Source organism: Hippichthys cyanospilos, chromosome 3, assembly GCF_059441005.1.
Source record: "Hippichthys cyanospilos isolate Australia breed blue-spotted pipefish chromosome 3, RoL_Hcya_1.0, whole genome shotgun sequence".
In the NCBI taxonomy this organism is placed as follows: Eukaryota; Metazoa; Chordata; class Actinopteri; order Syngnathiformes; family Syngnathidae; genus Hippichthys; species Hippichthys cyanospilos.
The window spans coordinates 16,206,780-16,220,088 of NC_142371.1; the positions used below are offsets into that span (position 1 = coordinate 16,206,780).

At 58.5% G+C, this 13,309-nt stretch overlaps 1 protein-coding gene across 3 annotated transcripts; it reads left to right on the forward strand.

The window, feature by feature from the left end:
• Window positions 1-1,510: 1,510 nt before the first annotated feature.
• On the forward strand, window positions 1,511-12,153 carry smg5 (SMG5 nonsense mediated mRNA decay factor). 3 transcript variants are annotated; one of them, XM_088411518.1, is made up of 22 exons: window positions 1,520-2,058; window positions 3,062-3,160; window positions 3,391-3,514; window positions 4,234-4,390; window positions 4,940-5,029; window positions 5,887-5,976; window positions 6,053-6,131; window positions 6,206-6,331; window positions 6,805-6,873; window positions 7,227-7,456; window positions 7,526-7,663; window positions 7,961-8,752; window positions 8,825-9,006; window positions 9,093-9,168; window positions 9,385-9,560; window positions 9,652-9,810; window positions 9,880-9,939; window positions 10,028-10,187; window positions 10,379-10,469; window positions 10,544-10,618; window positions 10,684-10,819; window positions 11,242-11,392. In XM_088411518.1, exons 1-22 carry the CDS (start codon window positions 1,934-1,936, stop codon window positions 11,323-11,325), a joined length of 3,318 nt encoding a protein of 1,105 aa, XP_088267644.1. In that variant the 5' UTR covers window positions 1,520-1,933; the 3' UTR covers window positions 11,326-11,392. The 3 variants fall into 3 exon arrangements, with proteins under 3 accessions (XP_088267643.1, XP_088267644.1, XP_088267642.1); XM_088411516.1 differs by having other exon boundaries at window positions 1,524-2,058; window positions 10,671-10,819; window positions 11,242-12,153; XM_088411517.1 differs by having other exon boundaries at window positions 1,511-2,058; window positions 7,961-9,006.
• Window positions 12,154-13,309: the final 1,156 nt, after the last annotated feature.

Sequence of the window (13,309 nt, forward strand, 5' to 3'; positions counted from 1 at the left end):
AAAGAGGCCGTACAGAGACATCTTTTCAGTATAAGGTACACACCAGCATCCCCTGTCAAAGCTCCCAGAAGGGGAAGGAAAGGGGTTAGGGTTAGGGTTAGGGTCAATGCTTGACACTTTTATTGTGGACCGGGGGGCAATTAAATGTCATCAAATGACATCGACACACACACACACGAGCGAGGCTTTGGCTGAACACAAATTCGACCTTCCCCAAAAGATAACCGTGTTCCTTTTCAATTCAATTTGACAATACTATCTCGTGTATTATTTAATACATATGATGGGGCCCCAAAAAGCACCGACGCCCAAACAACAATTAACAACGTGAAGCGAAGAACGGATGGCTTTGGAAATTTTTTTTTTGGGGTGCAAAAATGTGTCAGGTAAGTTAGTTGAGGAAAGAACAAAAAAAAATGGAGGAGGCCTCCTGCCAGCTCGCGCGTGCAAAACTGCGTCCCGAGGGGACGTGTGGCCCTCCGTTTGAATGCTCAAGGTCGTCCGCACAGGTGCTGCCATCACCACGTTGACTGATTGGCCGCTCGACGGACTTCCCGCTCGCAAGGACGCCCCCAAATTGGCCGATTCCACGTGCCGGTCAAACAAGCGCGACGGCGAAGGTGACGGCCCCCCGCACCGGCATCTTTTTCTCGGTCTGTCTGTCCAGATGGTGGCCCAACACGCCCCAAAAGTTCCATCCGGTCTTGGGTGGGAGGGCCACGCATTATGAGAGGAATTCCCAGCAGCTCGGCTGACACGCTGTCTGTCATCTAGATCTCATACGATATTCATCATCCCGTGTGCAACGCGGATTCCTTCCAAGTCTCAAATTTGGATTTTGGCTCACGGTTTGCGGAAAAAAAGAAATATGATTCCGAACAAAGTCAAAATCCTCGCCTAATGTGATCGAATATATAAAAAAAGGATGAAAAACATTGATGACAGCTCTACTTACGACACAAAATGTCCTGCTACGTCCCTGAATGGTGCAATTTATAGCGTTGCACGTTTGAGTTTGCGAATGCCCAAGAACAGTAAAGGGCTAAAAACAAACTGCAGCTAAAAACGAAATCTTCGTTCAATTACCCTGAAATTACCCTCAATTACCCTGAAAGTAAAATGAAACGAGGCACTTAACTTTGGATTTATTCTTCACTGGCAACACTTCATTGTAAAGGATGGAAAAATCGAGAAACGTTTAAAGATTCATTCATGGATGGGTGAATATTTTTATCCGTATGTTGTGGCAGCAAAACCTTTATTTATGTATACACGAATGTTTTTAAAAGCACGGTACTTTCTTTCCACTTGCGTTACGCCGAGCGGATTCACCCGTACCTGGCAACCCGTCGAAGTGGGCTCGGTTTTTTTTGGCAGTGCTGCCCTGTAGTTTCTTTCCACTTCCGTTATACAAGCGGATTTACGCCGACCTGGCAACCCGTCGGTGTGATGTCACAGATTGCGTCACACTTGGTAAGGTTGCCCGATAAGAAAATCGTTCCAAAGATTTTCGCTCGCTCGAAATAAACCATACTCGTATTTTTTTAAACGTATTTTTGAATTGCAGCTTGAAAGCGCTGCTCTCCGACAGCCCGTCGTCGTTTCCTCGCGCGTCCTCCCGAATCTCGCGATAAGCTAGCGCAAAAGCTTCTTCCTGTTGGGGAAGAATGGCCGCTCTCGTCGCGCTGTTCGCGGCGGAGTTGGGCGCGTCGGGCCCTCGCAGCTGACCGCCGCGAGCCCGAATCGCGGGACGCCGCTCTCTCCCGGTGCCCGGAACGGATGGGTCGAAGGAGGGGCCGGCCGACGGGAAAGCCAAGACATTCGGCGGACGGGAGGCGAGCCGGGCGCTACGCCTCGGAGGCTAATCGCGCTAGCCGGCTAGCAGCACGCGACGAGCGAAAGGGGCCGACGCTCCGCTGACCCCGAAGTGGACATGAGCGGCCCCGGGCCCGGACCCGGACCCGGACCCGGACCCGGACCCGGACCCGGACCCGGACCCGGACCCGGACAGGACGGCGAACCGGAGGCCAAAGTCCTTCTCATCAAGCGCCTGTACAGGTAAGAGCGCGCGAGGGAGGGAATTGCCGAGAACGCTCGCTTGCCTTTATTACGCCATCCTCCGGCCAAGTGGGCAAGCGTCGCGGACGCACACGAGCACGAGCACGGTTTCCCCCGGGAAACGCACACGAGCACGGTTTCCCCCGGGAAACGAGCACGGTTTCCCCGGGACCCCGCTCGCCAACTCCGGCGCAAATGCCACCACGATCACTTCGTTTCGGCGAGTCCAAGCCAAGGCGGAGTCTGACCGCGGAGCTGACGATCGTCTCCAAATCTTCGCCGGGCGTCGATCGGGCTGCCCAATAAGCCCGCCTTCGAGGCATTGGCCGCTCGGCGTTTTCAAAGGGATTGCCCTCTTCCCAGCCATTTTCAACCGCGACTAGTTCAGATCCGATTCTTTCCCTAATCCGGTACCACCTCCGCCGGACGTTCGCTCAGGGCTCACGTAACCGCCGATCGCGGCTCACCCGTTGCACTTGCTTGTTTCTCGTGTCGTCGTCAGTCGACAGCAAGCGGTTTTGAAAAGCACCCGCGGTCCATGCCAGGTACTTTAGCCATCAGATTTTTTTACCGCCGAAGATAGAGGTCACGGCCGTGGAACGCCGGTGCTCGGTTCAAATCTGCTCGCTCCAACGCACCCGAGTCGACGGCTCGCGATCATTTTCAAGCTCCCGTGAAGCTCGCCAATAAGCTCATCGTTTGAATCAGGTGTGTCGGGGAGAGAAGACCCCAAAACCTTCAGGGACACGGGGCCGGAGGGCGACGAGAAATAAGTGGACGATCTCTTTAAGATGAACACCGAATTGAAAGAGTGGTCCAAATCCGGTGGGACCTTTTTTGACCTTCGTAAACTTTGCCGATCCATTTAGGTTCTTTCGTTCGGTCTTTGAAGCCCGCGCGTAGCATTGTTTCTTTGGCGTTCAAACGCATCATTTGTCGGATGCGGCCCAGCGAGCCAACCGCCAAATGCCCACGCGACGCGTTCCTCTTCTCCGTCCCGCAGAGCGGTGGTGGAGTCGGTGCACAAGCTGGACGCCGTCGTCGGCGGCAAGGCGTCGTACAGGGAGGTCTTCAAGCCCGGGAACATCAGCCTGCGCAACAAGTACGTGGCGTCCGCCTTCGCGACGATACGGTACGTCCGAGCGCACGTAGGGGAAACGGGAAGAAGTCGTTGAGGAGACTGGTGAAAAACGCTGGGAGTTCCTCCGCAGCGGGAGACGTTTGCCCGCCCTGGTGCCCTCGCCTTTCCTTTTGCACCAGGATTTGATGTGCTTATACTTTTTTGTTTTTTCTCTTTCGCTTTCTGCTTCTCGGCGCTAACCTTGCACTCAGGCTGAGGGAGCTGTGCGTCAAACTGATGTTCCTGCACCCGGTGGACTACGGGCGCAAGGCCGAGGAGTTGCTGTGGAGGAAGGTTTATTACGAAGTCATCCAGGTCATCAAGACCAACAAGAAGGTAAAAGATAATCGTTCGGGCCTAGGCATGGGACGATATCGGATTCTGACTCCGTGACGACCGTGAGCAAAATATCACCGTGAAATTACACCTCGAAACGATCAAATGCGTTTTGCTAAATATCCGTTTACCGCGCCGAATTATAATCAGTCAATAAAATCGAAGCAAACCTTCGGTGAACCCGCCCGACTTCTTTCCGATGGAACGCATCCAAATGAAACCGAAATCCGGGCACTCGGTATGAAATAGCTCCGTTTACGGCGCAACGATATTTAAAAGAAACATTGTTTTGTAATCTGATGGTTTTAGTACCTTCTAGCAGCACTTTGCGACTCCCTCTTCCGCCTCAACGACTTCTTGTGTTCATATCCATAAGTTATATATTTGTCGCGGGTAGAGTTAAGTGTGTTTCGCATTGGCCGCATTGTGAGCGGTCGGTGTTAAATGCGCTCGATTTTCCCTACTCGCCGGAGTTGAAGTTAGCGTTTATAGGACGCGCCCATACTTTTGGCCTTCAATTTTGGGAGAAACAGCCCGTGGTATATTTGGGGAATTGCGGTACGAAAGCGCAGAAAGCGGGATGAGCGGGCGCAGCAGAGGAGGGCTCGCTCGCGTGGGATACGCAAGGCGAGTAACGTCGGCGCGCATATCGGCCCATGCCTGCTCAGAAGGGCGGCGACGCCGGGCGTCTTTTGTGACGTGCCCCCGTGTCCTCTCAGCACGTCCACAGCCGCGGCGTCCTGGAGTGCGCCTACCGCACGCACCTGATCGCCGGCGTGGGCTTCTACCAGCACCTGCTGCTCTATGTCCAGTCGCACTACCAGCTGGAGCTGCAGGACCGCATCGACTGGACGCACGTCACCGACCCGCTCATCGGTCAGCGACGCGCTCGGGGAACGGGCCGCCGAGCGTCCGCCGCGTTTGTTTGCGACGGGTGGCGCGAGTTTGGCGACCTGCCGATAAGGAACCCCGCCCCCTCGGCCGAAACGCTGCGCCCAAATTGCCGCGCCGAGCGGGGGTTTAAAGCCTAATACGATCAGATCTCGGTTTGCTTTGTTTTGTTTTCGCTCCGCGCCAATTGCTTCCCACGACGAGCGGCAAAATGTTGCCCTGCTGGCTAAGCTCGCCGTCGCGTATACGTTTGTCAATCCGAACGATCGTCCTCCGTTCCGATCGGCCGAAAACGAGCCGACCCTAACCCCGACCCCCCCCCGGCGAGCGGCGAGTGGTGCTTAAACGCCGGACCGTCGCCGCGCTCTTCCAAAGGTTCGCCCGAGGTCAAAGCTCGTTCGGCGGCTCCAACTAAACTCTGCCCCCCTAATCCCGGCGCCGCGCGGGTTTTTTTGAAACGGTTATTATTTGATTCCTTGCTTTGAATAACGAGGAGCCCCGCCGTCTAAACCCGCGTCCGGATGTGGCCCCCAGGTCGGAAGAAGGCCGTGTCGGCCTCCCCCAAGGAAATGGAGTGGGCGCAGACGGCCTGCCACCGCTGCCTGGTCTACCTGGGCGATCTGGGTAAGTAGGCCCTCCCGCCGGGTGAGCCGGGCCCGCCCTGAGCGCGGGATGGTGTCGGAATCTGACGCCGGGATAACCCGGAGCCAAAATATTACGGTATTGAAAACACAATTGTTTAACCTCGTAGCAAAACGCGTTCGAACATGGTTTCCGTCAATAAAATTGGAGCGATCCACGTGGTATTTTGACAAAAAGGTGAATAAACGCAATAAATAGAATCCATTTTTTCCTCTTCATTTCAAGCGAGCCAAAGAAAAGCTTCTTCCGGCCATGCCGACATCCGTTTGAAGCAAAATCGCCTCATTTCTGCCGCAGTCAATTTATAAACGGACCATGCCAAAATGAACGAGCGACAACTTCTGGGACTTTATGACAAAAACTACGGCTGACGATGCCGAGTCTGGTTTCGTGTCCACGAGGGTGGCCTTTCTCCGCTTTAGCGCCGCAGACGTATCGTATAAAACGCTCTGTGAAAGCGGTTTAAATATTAGCCGCGGTGACGATGAAGCCGAGCAACCGGGGAGCGGGCGCGATTGGCCGCGGCAGCCCAAGGTCGCGCGGAGAGGGCCGCCAACGGCCCGCGCGTCGAGGCGTACCACGCGGGAGGGGGAAAAATGACCGCCGCTTTCAAAATGGGGATCTGTCGCCGTGGCGGTGGGCCCGTAATCGGCTCGCGTCCCGGGGCCGCTTCGGGGACCGGGCTCTTGTTAATTGGGGATCCAAACGCCCGGGTCGATGTTGAGTCCAATTCCGAGGCGACCTTCGATCCGGCCGCGAGCCCGTGACGCCCGTGACGCTGACTTTTTCTCAACCTGAGTGGAGCGTCCTCATTTAGCCGCGCGTCTCTCGCTCTCCAGCGCGCTACCAGAACGAGCTCGCCGGCGTGGAGGCGGAGCGTCTCGCCGAGAGGTTCTACCACCAGGCGCTGTCCGTCCTGCCGCACGTCGGTGAGTGGGCCGCGATTCCCCGGGGCCGCGGTTGCATGGCGGACGTTCCCATGCGGATTTCGCCTTCCCGGTGCAGGCATGCCCTTCAATCAGCTGGGGACGCTGGCCGCCAGCAAGTTCTACAACGCGGAAGCCACCTACTACTACCTACGCTGGTGAGCGGCGCCCGGCCCGCTCGCCGCCACTCGCGCCTCTTGACGCGATGCCCTTTGTGCCCCCGCCTCCAAAGTATCCAATCGGAGAGCCCTTTCGAGGGCGCCCACGGCAACCTCAAGCGCCTCTTTGACAAAGCGGCCAAGATGTACCAGCAGGTCAAGAAGCAGGAGACCAAGAAGCTGTCGCCGTCCCGACAGAGGTGCGCCCGCTCGCCGCCGCCGGCGTTCTCGTCGTGAAGGGGCGCGGCCAAGCGAGAGACCTCGCTAGAGGCTGGCGTTTGCGTTTTTTTTTTTCAAATTCGCCTTTGACCTTCCCCGTCAGTCGGCGTAAAAATCGCCATATTTTGTCAGTAAAGATAGTTTCCCTTTTTCTTTGCGTGCGCGCCGGGAACCGGAACGGCGGGCCGGCATTTCGATACGGCAGACGAATTGATTTGATAGGCAGCCGGGTCGGGACGGCACCGCTTGCGTTGCGTGGAAACTTTCAACGATGCGTTCAGTCCCCATTTCTTAGGTTTTTACCGAGCGCGAACAATGAAAAGGTTTTGTCAACGCGGCTGCTAACGGCTTTGAGATTGAACGCCAGCTCCCGTCGCCGCCGCCGCTTTCAACGGGCGAGCGGCTCGGCTCGGCTCGACTCAACCACGACGTACGGATGGTTTTTATGCCGCAGGTCCAGGGACATCAAACGTCTCCTGGTCGGCTTCATGTACCTGCAGAGTCTGCTGCAGCCCAAGAGCAGGTGAGACACGGTCCGTTCGATTGACCTCATACTCCAGAGTCCAAGCGTTTGTAGATGTTCTTCAAGTTAGCCGAAGGGGGTCTCGTCCGTCCGCTCGGAGTGGAAGATCAAGATAAGGCCGTGGATTTTGGCCCGGCGCGATTACGAGGGGGAGAGGTTTAGCTACCATGCATTACTTCTATTAGCCTCTCAGTACCACGCGGAAGGCGCGCAGCTCGTCGCGCGTCCAAACCATGAAACGCGGCCGGAAAAATTGCCGGCGTAGCGAATGAACCATTGCAATGGGCGCTCGTGCTTTTTATCTCACCGTTGTCACACAGACTAAATAAAAGTCTTCCCGCGTGTCCGCCCAGCCCGTCGGAGTCGGAGTTGACCTCGCTGTGCCAGTCGGTGCTGGAAGACTTCAACCTGGTTCTCTTTTACCCGCCGCCGGCGCGCGACGGCGCCGCTCGCCACTCCCTCGGCGAGGAGGACGAGGAGCGGCAGCGCGCCGCCGACGGCTCCTGCGCCGCCCTGCCCGACGCGCTGGTCTTCAAGATGACGGCGACTTGCCTGATGGCGGTGCACGGCCTGAAGAGAGGAGGTGGGGGCGGCCCCGGGCCGAGGGGGCTCCTTCGACCCCGGGGGGCCAAATATCCGCCTTGCGTTGCAGGCTCCAAGCAGTACAGCGCCTCCGTCGCGTTTACGCTGGCGCTCTTCTCCCATCTGGTCAACCACGTCAACATTCGGCTGCAGGCCGAACTGGAGGAGGCGGAGAGCCGCGTGCCGCCGCTCGACGCGGACCCCGCGGGTGAGGGCGGGGACGTGACCCCGACGCGTTGTCCGCCGGCCGCGTAGCGCGGGAAAAGACCGAGACGATTCCAATTGCGGCAGCAGAAACACTCGAATCGCGACCGCGAATACGACCGTGAGGAATCCCTTCCGCGAGGTCTGGCTAAAACCGCCTCGCGCGGAATAATAAATCCGCTCAATCGATGGCAGGCGCCCAAAAGTTTGAAAAAAGGAACAATCCTTTTGTAGGCAAGAATTACCAGACGGGAGCGCTGAAAACTGCGCTCATCCGGTCTGTTTGTTTTGCGTCATCCAGACGGGCCGGACTCCAGGGACGCAGGCGGCCCGGGCGAGCGTCTCCTTCGCAACGGCTCCCTGGAGCGAGAGGACGAGGAAGATGAGGCGGGCGCCAAGGAGGGGCGCGTGTTGGGGGAGGTCAGACAGAAGCAACGGAGGAAGAAGTACGGCCGCCTGTCGCGCATGCGCAGACGGCGCAAGGACCGAGGCGGCGAGGACGAGAGCGATCTGAGCGAGGGCTTCGAGAGCGAAGACGACGAGGAGGAGGAGGAGGAGGAGGAGGAGGAGGACGACGAGGCCGCCGGAGATGGCCCCTCCTCCGCCGGAGATGGCCCCTCCTCCGCCGGAGACGGGCCCTCGCCCGCCGCGCCGCCCGAGCCGGACGCCCGCCGCAAGGAGCCCAAAGAGGCCTGCTGGGGGAGCGGCTCCGAGGAGGAAGAGGGCGGCGCGGCGTTCGACGCCGAGACGGACTCGGACATGAACAGCCAGGAATCCCGCTCGGACCTGGAGGACATGGGCGAGGCGGACGAATGCCGGCGTCGCGGGGCTCGGCCCCCGGAGCGCCGGGACGGCGAAGGGGAGGACGCCAAGGGCGGAGGCGGCCGGACGTCCCCCGCCGCCAACGGCGAGGCCGGCAGCATCAGCAGCAACCTGCAGGCCATGTCCTCGCAGCTCTTCCAGGCCAAGCGCTGCTTCCGCCTGGCGCCCACTTTTAGCAACGTGCTGCTCAGGCCCCAGGCGGCGTCCTCCGACGAGGCGCCCTCCCCGGAGGACCCCGTCGCCGCCGCGCCCAACGGGACCGGTCCGAGCGGTAAAGTCCAAAACGGCCGCGGGTGGCCGCCTGCCACGTCTCCTCACCGTATCTGCCGCGTTTGCTCCGCAGACCCGGACTTGGACCCGGACTCTGACTCGGAAGGGAGCCGGCGCGGCGCTCCGTCGGCGCAGGGCCAGAAGACCGTCCTGGAGAAGCTGGAGATCCTAACCAATCAGGGCCTGATCCACGCGGTGAAGGTGTTCAGCGACTGGTTGAGGACCAACACCGACATCGTCCTCATGTGCGCGCAGGTGAGCCCGGCCCGAGCGGGGGGGGGGCAGAGCCGCGCCCGCTCGCCGCTCCCTCCCGAACCCGCCTCTCGCCGCTCCCTCCGCAGAGTTCCCAGAGCCTCTGGAACCGCCTGTCGGTGCTCCTCAACCTGCTGCCCGACGGGAAGACGATGCTCGAAGCCGGTGAGCGGACGCCCGCCTCGACATCGCGCGCGCCCGCCTCGACATCGCGCGCGCCCGCCTCGACATCGCGCGCGCCCGCCTCGACATCGCGCGCGCCCGCCTCGACATCGCGCGCGCCCGCCTCGACATCGCGCGCGCCGTTATTCGGCCGTAGCCCGTTGACGAGCAGAGAAGAATGAGAAATGTGAGCGCGGCGTGTGATGCGGCGTTTGGCAGAGGCCGACTTGAACCAGGACGTGACGGAGCTTCTGGGCCAGTGCGAGCGTCCCGCCTTGCTCCAGACGCTGCTGCTGCCGGAGGACGTGGCGCTGAGGCACCTGCCCGCCCTCTCGGCGGCCCACCGCCGCCTGGACTTTGCCCGCCGCCGCGCCTCCGTTGGCCCCCTGCAGGAGGTACCGCCTTTCTTGCACACCCCCGCGCGGCGCCAGCTTGCGCGGAGCTCCTCAATGACTTCCGCTTCGATTTCCGCCCCTCCCCCTCCAGTGCGTGGCGCGCGTGTGTTGCATCCGCAGTTTTGGCCATTTCCTCAGCAGTCTCCAGGGCAACGTGCTGCACTTCAACCCGGAGGCGGGCATCTTCACCAGCGGCGGCCAGTCGCAAGCCGACGACCTGCTGCGGCGGGCCGAGGCCCAGTTCCAAATGGTGAGGCCGCAAAAAGTCCCCAAACCCGAGGCGGCCGTTAAAGGGCGCCGTCGCTCACTTTTGTCGCAGGCCGAAGAGGAGGCCCGCAGAAATCGCTTGATGCGGGATATGGCTCAGCTGCGGCTCCAGGTGTGGCGGCGCGCCTTCCTTCCGCTTTCGGTGGCTTTGACGGGCGAGCGCGGCGCGGCGATGCTGTGCCCCCCGACCCCCCCCGCAGTTGGAGGTGTCGCAGCTGGAGGGCAGCCTTCAGCACCCCAAGGCGCAGTCGGCCATGTCGCCCTACCTGGTGCCCGACGCCGACGCCCTCTGCCAGCACCTGGGCCTCGTCCGACACCTGGCCGCCAGCGGCCGCTTCATCGTCATCATCCCCAGGACAGGTGGCCCGCCCCCGCGGACTAAAAGCCTGAAAAAATATGTAGATGCCGCTTGGCGTACAAAGGCAAATTGGCCTTGCCATCTCATGCGCTGGCTCCTAGCTCGCTCGCTCACATCAAACGCGCGAAGGGGCGGCCGTCCCTGGCGCCGCGCGGGCAGACGTTTTGCTCACGCGCCCGTTTGTGTCTCGCAGTCATCGACGGACTGGATCGCCTTAAGAAAGAAAACGCCGGCGCGCGGGACGCCATCCGCTTCCTGGAGGCGGAGTTTCGCAAAGGCAACAGGTGCGCCTTGGGAGCGGCCTCGGGCGGCCCGCGGCCTCGGCCGGCGCGTAACCGCCCGCCCGTACGCGCCGCAGGTACATCCGCTGCCAGAAGGAGTCGGGCCGAACTTTCGAAAGGGACAAGCTGAAACGGCAGGACCCGGACGCCTGGTACGTTTCCGGCGTCCGATTCCCACGCTTGCGCGCCATGTAAAAAAAAAAGCGCCCCCGGGCAGGCATCTGTACAAGATGGTGGACGGCTGCCGTCAGCTGACCGTCTCGCAGAGCGCCGACGACGACGCCGCGGGCATGGTCACCCTCCTCACCGGGCATCCGCTCCAGCAGCTGTGCGACCGCTCCGCCGCCACCAAGGTACCCGCGCGCCACCCGCAAAAAAGCGGGGGCGGCCCGCTGTCCTTTTGGGGAAAAGATGTCCTTGTTTCGGAATCTTTTCCTACGGTCGGCCGTCGCTGCAAATCCTGCATTTCAACATCTCCGTTGAAAAAGAGGAAGCCCGGGAAGCAGATTGTCGCTAACAAGAAACCAAAACGACATGCGGGTGATGCATCGTTTCTTAGTTTTTTGCTTTCGTGCGGCTCAACATTCTGGGATTCATGCAGAACACTTGCAAAGAAAAAGCAAAAAACGTGGCCAATGTATTTTCCTTCCGTATACGTGTTTTCGTATTCAGACGTCGCGTTCTCGAACAAATGAGGGGGAACCGGTACGCTGGCGCTTTTTGAGCGGCGTTTGTCCAAAGCGCCGCGTCTAACGTGGTTTCCCTTTTGCGGCAGTCGGCCGTGCAAGCGGCGCGCTCGGCGGGCATGGAGCTCAAGAACATCGCCGACTTCTACCGCCAGTGGAAAGAGATGGGCTGAGGGCACGCAACGCAAAATGCCGCCGCCGCCGCCGCCGGATGGATCGCAAGACTCGCCCCCCCCCCCCCCCCCCCCCCCCTTCTCTCCGTTTCTCTCTCTGCCTCTCTTTTTGCTCTGTGTGCATCCGCGTCTCCGAAACAAAACGGCAGCGCCGACGGAAGGGGCCGGAAGCTCCCCGGGGGCGACGAAAGCCGCCGAGAGGAAGACGGGCCGAGTCCTCCGGGCGGAGCGGCCCCGCGCCGCGCTCCGTATCCTGGGACGCGGGCGGAGCGCGCGCGCGCGCACAAATTGAGCTCATTTGGTCGCCGGCGGTTTCCCTCACGCGGTTTTCACGTGCCGAAACGACAAAAGGCTTGTTGGGGGGGCCGCAATGGGAAGGTCCTTTTTCATTCTTTCTTTCTTCTTTTTCACGGCTCGCGATACTCCCGAAATGTGCGTTTGGCCTCGGGTGCGAAGTTCGGGACGAAGCGCCTCCCGAGGTCAACGGCTAAACCCGCGACGAAAGGTCCGATAAACGTCCCGGTCGGACCTCGGGAGACGGCGCGGAAAGCGGACACGTTTGGCTCTTGCTCAAATGAAATCACGCTGGCGCGCGCGCCCACTTGAGCGTTCTTTTCTTGTTTTGGGGAGTTGGGAGAAAAAGGAAAACCGCAAGTCTGTCATCCAGACTGTTTGGGTCTCGTTGTGCCACCCAAACAAGCCCTTTTTTTATGCGACAATGTCAAAGGGAAACCCGGTTTATTTATCAGGTGCCACTAATAAAAAAAAAGGAACGTGGGTTCAAAGTTGATTTCAAATAAAACAGGAATGTGTGTAAAAAGTTGAAAATGTCCCAATGTTTCTGATTTTCCCCTTAAACGGAAATGAACAAACGGCACCCTGTGTGGACATGTGCGAGATTCCTTTACATTTCTGCATTGGCCTTTTTCAATCGCGATTGCACAAAGCGACGGTTCTATGAAATTATTTTCATCCAGACCACAAGGTGGCGCGCAATCCTATCAGGCAATTTTTTCTTTCATCACTCATCTTTATTTCAACACCGTGTATAACTGAACTCTGAAGGAAACAATGGAAGAAAACAATCGGAACATTACAGAGACTTTGCAAAATAATATAAAAATGAAACAGAAATTATAAAAAGAAAAACAATCATGCAAGGTGCAACAGCGTGTATGAATCTTGTATGTGTAACTTGTTTTTTGGAGCCTTTTTATTGTCCCAATACAGAACCTAATTGACATGGTCAGGGGAGTTCATCACGACAAGTAAAAAAAGAATTCTAACACTCTATCAAAATATTTGTCCACTGATTTTTATGCAGGAGCAATTTCAGACATTTTGTATGGTTAAACTGGCCGAATTCGCCTATTTCCGAGTCAAGCTTCACCTCCGAATATCACGTTTGCGGGTGCGTTTTTTTGACCCCGTTTTCCACAGTCCGGCCAATGTCTTTAACCATTCAAGTCGAATGTTTGCTCGCGACATATTTGGTTTTGCTGACGGGAAATAAAACCGCAGTGCGAAGGCGCAGGGTGAGGCGGGCAGTTCTCTGCCGCAACGAAGAGGGCGCGCGTGAGCAAAACGGGTACTTGTGGCGCTCTTCTTCTACGCGGGGGCACCGGCCGGGTCGGCCGGCCGCGATTGCTTTCGCGTTTCGCGACGGAAGAGGATCATACGTCCAAGCTCGGAAACGCCTCCAAAGTGGACTTTCAGTCAAAAGTGGACGCGATTAGCACAGGTAGACCAACGCCGGAGCGCCCCGCCCGTCAAGCGCGGCTACGTGGCCGTCCTTCGAAAAAGCGTCGCGACCGCTTTCCCTGCCGTTTGTCACCATGTCTGGACTAACACGGGCTCTTGCGTGCGCATGGACTTCATCTACAAATAAAGGTAAGACACCAACAGTTTTCATTTCAATCTTATAAAAAGAAGAGATTAGACTAAGAATAATACAATAGAATATTTAACCCCGGAGAACCCGCGG

Bases quoted from the DNA above. Each gene is read 5' to 3' on its own strand.
- smg5 (XM_088411516.1), top strand. From the start codon at position 1,934: ATGAGCGGCCCCGGGCCCGGACCCGGACCCGGACCCGGACCCGGACCC. The intron at 3,515-4,233 runs GTAAAAGATAAT...GTGTCCTCTCAG, and splicing joins TCATCAAGACCAACAAGAAG to CACGTCCACAGCCGCGGCGT. The intron at 6,332-6,804 runs GTGCGCCCGCTC...TTTATGCCGCAG, and splicing joins CTGTCGCCGTCCCGACAGAG to GTCCAGGGACATCAAACGTC.